The sequence below is a fragment of the Rutidosis leptorrhynchoides genome, chromosome 1 (genome assembly GCF_046630445.1).
Source record: "Rutidosis leptorrhynchoides isolate AG116_Rl617_1_P2 chromosome 1, CSIRO_AGI_Rlap_v1, whole genome shotgun sequence".
NCBI classification, from domain to species: domain Eukaryota; kingdom Viridiplantae; phylum Streptophyta; class Magnoliopsida; order Asterales; family Asteraceae; genus Rutidosis; species Rutidosis leptorrhynchoides.
Genome location: NC_092333.1, coordinates 598,941,848 through 598,951,885, shown reverse-complemented (window position 1 = coordinate 598,951,885; position 10,038 = coordinate 598,941,848). Strand labels below are relative to the sequence as shown.

The 10,038-nt window shown below is 33.2% G+C and overlaps 1 protein-coding gene across 1 annotated transcript; it reads left to right on the top strand.

Annotated features, from left to right (window-relative positions):
* Nucleotides 1-921: 921 nt before the first annotated feature.
* LOC139883970 (CBL-interacting serine/threonine-protein kinase 24-like) lies at nt 922-8,012 on the top strand. Its single transcript, XM_071868061.1, has 15 exons — nt 922-1,082; nt 1,463-1,676; nt 2,627-2,689; nt 2,798-2,869; nt 3,518-3,625; nt 3,708-3,782; nt 3,870-3,923; nt 4,208-4,333; nt 5,084-5,173; nt 5,516-5,638; nt 5,790-5,906; nt 6,281-6,397; nt 7,106-7,162; nt 7,345-7,419; nt 7,649-8,012. The coding sequence occupies exons 2-15, from the start codon at nt 1,512-1,514 to the stop codon at nt 7,742-7,744; spliced, it is 1,338 nt and encodes a 445-aa protein (XP_071724162.1). The 5' UTR covers nt 922-1,082; nt 1,463-1,511; the 3' UTR covers nt 7,745-8,012.
* The last annotated feature ends 2,026 nt before the right edge of the window (nt 8,013-10,038 follow it).

Genomic DNA, 10,038 nt, shown 5'->3' with positions numbered 1-10,038 from the left:
TATTGGGTGCAAACTCAATCTCACATTGGTTGGGGATAAATGTCAAGGTCAATATATAAGCTAATGAGTGTCTCTCTATTACCAATTAGTTTTAGAGTAAATTGAGAGCTCATGGCTTATATGTTTGGTGCTTGTTGGGCTATTACCGGTCATTTCAGTGGTATCGGAGCGGGTTAGCCCAAAAATTATAATGTGGATTAATCGCCCCAATTTGCCAACGATAATGGATCCTTGTGTGCGCCTTATATCAAAGAGATCTCCCTGATTTGTCCACTTGGTCATGTTGAGAGTTCCGGGTAATGACCGGTGATATAAGATGATTGGATCATGTGCGAAATATTGTTGAAGGGGAGGCCTGGTGATGTGGTCTTCTGTTTGAGGGGAGGATTATTAGGTGCAAACCTAATCTCACATTGGTTGGGTATAAATGTCAAGGCCATCATATAAGCTAATGGGTGTGTCTCTCTATTATCAATTGGTTTTAGAGTAATTTGGGAGCTCATAACTTATATATTTGATGTTTGTTGGGCTATAACAGCAAAAAAAACATAGATTCATACTTGGATTTGGGCTTTTGATTTACAAACATAAACATAAATTAGAATGAGTGGGTTTAAATAGCCCATCCCAAATAAAAAATAATGAGCCCTAAACAATTTTAGGAAAACTAAATTCGAAGGGAGTAACACTAGCGAACGTTTTGTGGATTTGTAGCTAGTCGTTGTCAAAGGTTCTACCAGCTTCTTTCCAGCTAAGCAAATCGCATCGCATTATTTTTAAAACTCAATATAAAACTTAATAAATATACTAAATTGACCATTTTCGTACGTCACTCTTAAAATACTGATGTGTTTAAACAGGCACCTTATGCATTAACTTTTGTACCCTGATTATAATACATCATCCAATTGAACCTAAATATTTGTTAATCAAGCGAGTTTAGGCAATTGGCCCCCCATATATCATCCCCTTTATCTTACAACTCGCTGAGTCAACTCAGTTTGTCCATTTGTCAACGATCCGATCACCGGATTTCATCTTCCACGCATCTCCGTTCACATCTTTGCTTATTATTTGTTAATGTAAGTTCACGTTACAAATTTCGTTCACTTTGTTCGCAATTAATAAAATTAGGTTTTATTAGCTCATGATACAGTTTTAGTATATATTATACATATGCTGAAGTTGAGTTATCGGCTCTATGTTTATTTGTGGTTTTAACGGATGATTGAGCACAAAATTGGAATTATAGTTTAACGTCTGTTACATGTGCTGAAAATTGAAATGATGCTAGAAAAGGTGTTTTATGATATGTGTAAAAGTAGCCAAAAAGTTTGGTATACGTCATGTTAATGGAAAACAAATGAGGTAGTGGTGCATGTTACTATAGAAATTTAGGTTTGGTAATTAACATAATAGTTGTATTAAATAAATAATAGTTTAATTTGTTGAAATTAAACAGTGGATAGAGAAATTTTGGATGTTACATGTGCTTTGAGCTTTGATAAACGATGAAGAACGTGACTAAAAAGGTTGGGAAATATGAGATTGGTCGTACACTCGGTGAAGGTACATTTGCTAAGGTGAAGTTTGCGAAAAATACGGAGACTGGTGAGGCTGTTGCTGTCAAGGTTTTGGCTAAAAGTACAATACTGAAGCATAAAATGGTGGATCAGGTTTGGTTTTATTTAGAGTTGTTCACTTTAATATTAAGGGTGCATTTGTTTACCTCTTATTTGAATGGTTCAGCGTTGAATTTGAATGGTTCAGCGTTGAATGCTGAACCATTCAGCATTCAACGCGTTTGTTTTTGACTTGTGAATTACATCTTCAGAGTTAAAACACTCTCTTAACTATTAAGCACATAAAATTTCTATAATATCCTCCTCAAATCATATCCAGAACACTTAACAAACAAGTATATTGAATTTTTTATTTGTGTAACACGCTAATAAGGTAATTTTATCCATTTCATATCGCTCATTCAAAACAGCTTATTTTCATTCAGAACCAAGTTTATTCAGATACACTAAATCATTCATATTATGAACCATTCAACGTTGAATCATTCAGTTTTATCAAACACGGCCTAGATGTAATGTAATGTCTCAAATTCTACCGATGCTGGTGATAACTGTATTGGATATCTATTTTGCTTGGATTAGACCTATACTTTACTTGTCCTTTTATGTATAATGTGGTTATGGCCTTTTCTGCTCTCTGGAGTATTGATTAGTGTCATTATTGAATTCAAGTAAACAAGTCCAACTGCTCGTAGGAGCTGAGTGAATGAAAGACGTAATTTTTACATGCGAGCCAAGCCATATTCATCCACTTACTGTATTAGGACTGAATACTCATGAATAAAAGATAAGGCCTAAGAAAGCTCCATATAACTTGAGTTATATGGTTGAATATGAAGATGCCAATTATATTTTTTGAAGTGTTATCACAATTAAGTAGATAGTGAATCATCTATACTTTGATATCCTTTGTATTTGGGGTATTTACAAATTATAAAACATGTGCGTATATATACCTATTGTTGAGACAACATAGAAACATATGATGTCTTTCTACTTATTTCAAGTTCTGCAAGTTGTTCATCACTTAAGTTGATTTGCAGATTAAAAGAGAGATCTCAATAATGAAGATAGTGAGACATCCTAATATTGTGAGATTGTATGAGGTATGCTTTAAAGTTTACATATCTAAAATACGATGATATCTCGTCAGAAACATTCTTAATAGGATCTATAACATATTGTTTATTGACATAAGCGTTTCCCTCTGTTAGGTTTTGTCAAGCCAAACAAAGATATACATAATACTGGAATTTGTCAGTGGAGGAGAGCTTTTTGACAGAATTGTAAGGTCCACAGTTGATAAAAAGTGATACATGTCACCATTTATTGATAATATTGTTATTGTTATATTGTTATTTTTTCAAATGTCATATATCTCTAATATGATTTGAATTCCATAAGGTAGTTACCTATGCCAGACTTGGAGAAAACTTCTTCATGAGCATCACATCCCTTGAATTTTTACTTACAAATGATTAATATAAACACCTGTCACATAAAATACTACGGAGTATAATTTTGATTTTGATACAGTGTGAAATGGGTTGCTAATTGGTTATAGCATAGTGACCACTGAGGATGCCATAAGTTGCTCATTGAATCTACTTTGGAACTGTATCTATTTGAAATCTTTTATTGCGTGACGTTGAAAAGTATAATTTGTTAATTTTCCATAGGTTTTCTTTCATATATTTCCCTGAAAGATTTCTCATTTTTCATTGTGAGGACCCGGCTGAGATTTTGATAGATAATAATTGAACAAGCTTAATTGCTGTCACTTAAAATATTTCGACTGCCACATGTAACATATTTCCTTATCTTCTATATTCATCAATATGAGTAAAGGGTTTCATAGCTTTGTATTAAGGCAAGTAAAATATAATGATGCAGCAAAACTAAACCACCCTCTTGTTCCTTTCTTTGACTGACAGGTTCACAAACGTAAGCTCTCTGAGAAGGAAGCTAGAGAATACTTTCAACAGCTTATTGACGCAGTTTCCCATTGTCATTCCAAGGGTGTGTATCATAGGGATTTAAAGGTGAGAGAGAGTTTAAGATACGGTGTGCTGGATTCGTATTATATGTTTTGCTGTCTGCTAACAGTATTCTTGTAATATATAGCCAGAAAATCTTCTCCTTGATTCTAAAGAAAGGCTCAAGGTTTCTGATTTTGGACTCAGCGCATTGCCACAACAAGTAAGAACAATTATTAAATGTTTGCTACAGGATTTGTGTTAATTGCTTTTGTTAGTGTCGTTGCTTCTAATATAATCTAATTTTCAGGGTGTTGAACTTCTATATACCACTTGTGGAACCCCAAATTATATTGCACCAGAGGTAACCCATATACTCAATAATCTAAATTTGTGTCTGTTTATTTCTTTTGTCCAACTGCTGCTATAAATACTTAAGGGGGATGATTTTTGTACATCAAGTCAATCCAGCTAGATTTTAGTAGTTGTTTCAGTCTTGTTTGACTTATAATATTATAAAGCAGAGCCAGAATGTGAGAAACGTTACTTGATATTCATTTTCAGCAGCATGATATACCATGATAGTCTAAGTAGACATCTGTCATCTGTGCTAAAACATAGTGATCATCTTACACTTTGTGCCTTCAGGTTTTGAGGAAGCATGGATATGATGGTGCTGCTGCAGATATATGGTCATGTGGAGTCATCCTGTATGTCCTATTGACAGGATATCTTCCATTTGAGGAGTCAGATCTAGCAACCTTGTATAAAAAGGTTAACTGCTTATAACTTCTGTTAACGTCAAAATATCAAAATATCCAATATTTTTAGATACACTCAGAAGATCATCATTATTTTGTCCAGATAAGCCGATTTTTCATATCAAAATATCAATAGGCTAAATTTACTACTATACAAAGCCGAAAGGGGAGATTTTCCATCCCTCAATTATTTGCCCATCTTCTGTGGCCATTAGTTGTCATCAAGAAGTACAATGCGTGTACGTTTTCCATTGAATATTGGTAATGGTTTACCCACATGAAACACACAAGGAATGAGACACACCTCATCCTTGCACTCTTCTTTGTCTCCTCTTTCTTTAAAAAGGCCTTATTTTTGGTCATCTTGAGATAGCTCCACCTTAATTTCGTAAATGCTTATTCGGAAACAAGTATCCAATCAGCAACTCTCCAAATTCTTATTCTTACTGTACCTAGATTCTAGTTTTGTTCAAAACTTCTTATTGGCAACTCAGGCTCCTTCAAAACACGGTTGTCAAATTTAGCATATTTGATATCTGTTGAATGGAAAATTTTCCATTTCCTCCTTTTCAACGGAAGATAGGTTCTTCAAAATGATGCAAGTTCACCCTGTTGATATATGTATAGTTTGTTGTGAAAGACTGAAACTACTCACTTTATGAGATCATGTGCATAAGCTGCCCCTGCTATTAATCCTGTAATGTAATACATTCAGCTGTAAAATCTGAAACTACTCACTTTAGTCTGTTTTGCATATACACAGGTCAGTGTTGCTGAGTTTTCGTATCCGTTCTGGTTCCCTTCTGGTGCAAAGTCATTAATAGACAGGATACTGGATCCCAACCCTGAAACTGTGAGTGTTTATTTTGAACTTCCAAGTTGAAAATGGCTAGTTACCTACATCTGATGATGAGGTATTTATTGGGAAAGCAATCGAAATTATGATTTGGAAGCCTTGTTTCTAAGGGTCCCAAGGAATTCCTAATCAAACTTTGGGAATCATTTACTATTTTTCATTTATTTTTTAAATGGTAATACCATTTTGGGAATCATTTATTATTTTTCATTCTCAATCACATTTGATTTAACACTCCCAAACACGCATATCAAAATCTAGTTCCACATCATGTTGGGAAACTTGTACATAGCTATGGTGAAGTTCTTTTCTTGTTTTAACATACAATAATTCGTGTAGCGTATTCGAATTGATGGGATAAGGGAGCATCCATGGTTCCAAATGAACTATGTATCAACCAACCAAGGAGAAGAAGGTGACGTGAGTTTGGATGATGTCCGTGCAGTTTTTGATGACATTGAGGTTGGACCTTCTATCCCTTTTCTTGGAATTAAAAATAAAATAAAATAATAAATACTGGAGTTACTTCAGGCTCATGAGTGCGCATTCTTGTGTTATCTCTTGAATTATTCAACGATTAAACATATATTTCCTGGTGGTCATGAATTTATAGGAACAATATGTGACAGAACGATCGGAGGAGAAAATTTCTCCTTTGACAATGAATGCGTTTGAGATGATCACTCTCTCGCAAGGACTGAATCTATCTGCCTTGTTTGATAGACGCCAGGTACCTCTATATTGTCTACTCCTATATGATGTCACATATCCAACTGCATGCCAATACACTTTGACTTGCATATCATAGCTGAAAATTTGTATCTAGCTATTTGCAAACATGATCTTTTTATGTGTAATGTTGTAAAGATAATTCCCTTGTACTGTTATACATAGCTCAGTAGCGTACTAGCATATATGCATTTATTATATGCTGTGGTTCTCGCATCAGTATGATGTTAGCGTATACTGTTTGAATCTCTTGATCATTTTAAATTATCATAAGTTACTATTTTTAAATTAACTGCTCAAAGTAAGTTTGCAATCTGCTTATGGTTGGTAAACATTATAATATTAAGTGAAACATTTGGCGTTATCCTGTTACAGGATCATGTGAAGCGACAAACACGTTTTGTTTCTCGCAAGCCTGCTAAAGATATAATTTCAGCAATTACAGTTGTAGCAGAACTATTGGGATTTAAGGTTCTTAGACGTGGTTTCAAGGTACACATGTTTCCCTATAAGAAGTGTTCCATTTGTTTTTCCAGTTGTATCACTTAGCTATATTATTCTTGGTATTTACTCAACGAGTTTATAAGCCTTGTAATGTAACCACAAAAATTGACTACTTGTAATTTAATTTTGCAACAGTTTCTACTCTACTATTTGAATACATTTTAAAAAATATGCTTGCTTCTCCAGGTTTTGAAGTTACTGTTGACATAATAGGGTATTTTTAGCAGCCTTTAAAATAACTTCTTAATACTTGAGATTCCATATAATTCCGAAAATTAGGGACCCTTGTTATCTGCCTTTTATTATGAAACCTTCAACGAATCTTAATACTGATGGGTTGAGGGTTATAGAGTTTATCAAATGAATAGAGCGAACCCAGGTTTTAATTCACATGAGTTGGGCTCGTATAAACTGCAAGTAAATTCACTAACAATGTGTAGTTGTTAAACCATTTTTCAGTGAAATAGAAACCAATTTCATTATTTTGACAAAGCTAGAGATACTTGAATATAGTTAGAAACCTTTATTCTATGGTCCTAACTTACAAACTTATCAAAATGTTTGCATTGTGGAATGCTAAATTATGAATAGAACTTCAACTAAAAGATTGGATGGATTTTGACTATAAAATTTGTAACCCTAGTCATATAGGGCAGTAGGTCACAACTAACTTGATAAACTTCATATGTTCCACAGACTAGGCTCGAGGGAGCATCTGTTAATCGGGGTGGACAGTTTGCTGTTGTTTTGGAGGTACATTCTAAACTCTGCATCTCATGTTATTTATTTTGCTTCACATTGAGCCATGATCTTCCCATTTTTGTATAGTTCTTGACACACATATTAGTGTTAAGACAATAATAACTAACTCGGGAAACCTTTTTCCTCTTGTGATGTGATTATTGATTCTAACACATTCAAACCTTTTGATCAAGGTCTATGAAGTCGCACCTTCCCTTTTCATGGTTGATGTGCGAAAGGCTGCTGGAGATACTCTTGAATACCACAAGGTAAGAATCTTCATATTATCTTAACTCGAGTATATCCTTACACAAAGTGTTTGCATATTCGTGAAATGCATAATTTGCCATTTAGTTTTCCAAGTAAAGTAAATTTGTGGACTTTCATGAGACTAAGGGTAACGGTATAATATGCTTAATGATCTGTCTAGAAAAAATAAGAATGCAAATAAACACTATGCAAGTGCATTTTTTATGAATTTTTTGGTTGTGTTGACAGTTCTACAAGGATTTTTGTGCTAAACTGGACCATATCATATGGAAACCGAAAGAGGGTCTGCCAGCCTCCTCACTGTATAGAACAATGACGTGCTGATGCGCGACTCCTCCTCAGGTTGGAGACGATAATCATAATGTTGTAGTCGTCTTCAATCGTGTCCCGTAATTGTACAGAACACTAATGTATATGTATGTTTCATAGATATCACTTGTATGGTAGACTACAGCACACTGTTACTAGGTTTTAGAGTGAGTAGATATCGAGTGCGACGTTTTGTTATGTCATCTTTGCTAGTAATAATAATAAGGTATTACAAACGAATGTACCTCTCCTTTCATTCCACAATAAAATAAAATAAATGTGATTGGTGAAGTGTGATTTTGGTTATTGCTACGTAGTATTATTTTGAAAAATCATCTTTCAACAATCACATGTTTAATTAGCTTTCATGTTCAAAAAACGGGGGCAGTGGACAATGTCAAATGTCAATTATAACTACTTTATCTTAAGGCTATGTCAAACGTCAATTATAACTACTTTATCTTAAGACTATGTTTGGCAATAAGGTTTTTTTTTTTTTTTTTTTTTTTGGAGCTTTTAGCTTTTATAAAAAGCTCTTTATTAAATAAAAAGCTCTGTTTGATTGCAAGAGCTTAAAGCTTTTTGAAGGAGAGAAAAAGTTAAAAGCTACTAGAAGTAGCGCTTAGCTTTTAGCTTCTATTTTTTGTCATTTTACTCTTTATTTTAATAGTTTCAGCTACTTCGCCAAACGACTAAATACATATAAAAAACTAACAGTTACAAACTAACAACTAAAAGCTAACAGCTATTAGATAAAAGTTAACAGCTAGTTTTGCTAAACATACGCTTAAAAAAAAAAATCTTCTAAAAAAGGCAAAGATGGACCAACCAATTTTTTTTTTTTTTGTAAATTTATATGCATTAACAACTTATACCATACAATTAACTTAGGGAATTGATATATTCACCATCCAATTTATTTCTTCCATTATAAACTGTACATTAAATAGTTAGTACAATACAATCAAATAATGCAATTTTTTGATGAATGAAATAATTTTAATGGTGAATTTATCATTTCCCTATTAACTAATGCATATTTGGGGGGGTGTGTTTCCAAATAGACTGTTTCTTCGCATAAATAGAGGCAACCGTTTCTACTATTTGTAGGATGCAAAAAGACGCAAAGAAGACCCGCGTGGCTCAATCCACAGGCACCACGTAGCCATGTCTCTTGATTTAACCATTAAACTCGGTTTTAGAACTTCTGGAACCATCAAATTACAATATTTTCACTATACCTACCTATACATGTCTTACATTTCCATTTTCATTTGGGTTTTTACTAAAACAAATTATAGGGTTTGTTTGAATGACCAGTTTTTAGGACCCATAAACTTACTTTTTCTATAATTTTCGGCTTCTAATGTTGTTCTGTAAATAAACTAAGAGTTATATATCATTTGTTTATATGCACTTCGTAAGTTCACCTGTTTAATTTCTAGCTAGTTTTAGCCAAAAACTTTAAAAAATAATCATCATCAACTCTAATTATAAACTTTCAGTTCCAACTCTAACTACAACTTTCAGCTGTAGTTATAAAACTAATTTTACCAAAATAGAGCCATATACGCTAAAAAATTATTGAACTCAAAGTCTACAATGTGTATCGAGAAATGATACAATCACAGAAGGTTACAAAAAGTTTTATGTGATTTTACAAAGTTATCCAACTAAATATATTTGGGATAAGTAATAAGTAATTTGCCATTTCATTTTGTAAATAATATTTGAAATTCGCTGATATCAAACTTTTAAAGTGCTTATTTCTCCAGTGGTTCGGAAGAAGTAATATCTTGTTTAGTTGCTTATTTAATGTGATTATTTGCATATACTGAATAAACAATCATTCAAACTCTATAAACCGTTAATATGCGTTTATAATCTCAAACGTCTACCAAACGAAAGAGCACAAATTACGGAGGACTTAATATGACAAAAGGAAAGTAGAGGGGGCAGTAGTAAAACTTATGGACTATCATCGTCTCTAGAAAGAGAAACAGAAATCACAATAGGCATACTCTTCGTTGTGTAATGCTCTGGTTTTTCATGAGTAATAAAATAAAAATGAATTATGAGTTGTAAATGATCACATCAAATTTGCAAAACAAGCGTCATAATTGATTAGCGTGAAAACAGTGCCGTGATTGATCTCTCACAAAACTAGGTTTGCTCGGTTTCGTTTTAATCCACATTTGATTTAATTATATTCTGTCTCTCAATCAATCGATTTAAATTCAATTTTTATTTCTAACGCGTTATATATTTTTCTTTTTCTTATTCATTCTGTGTATATGTTACTGAATATT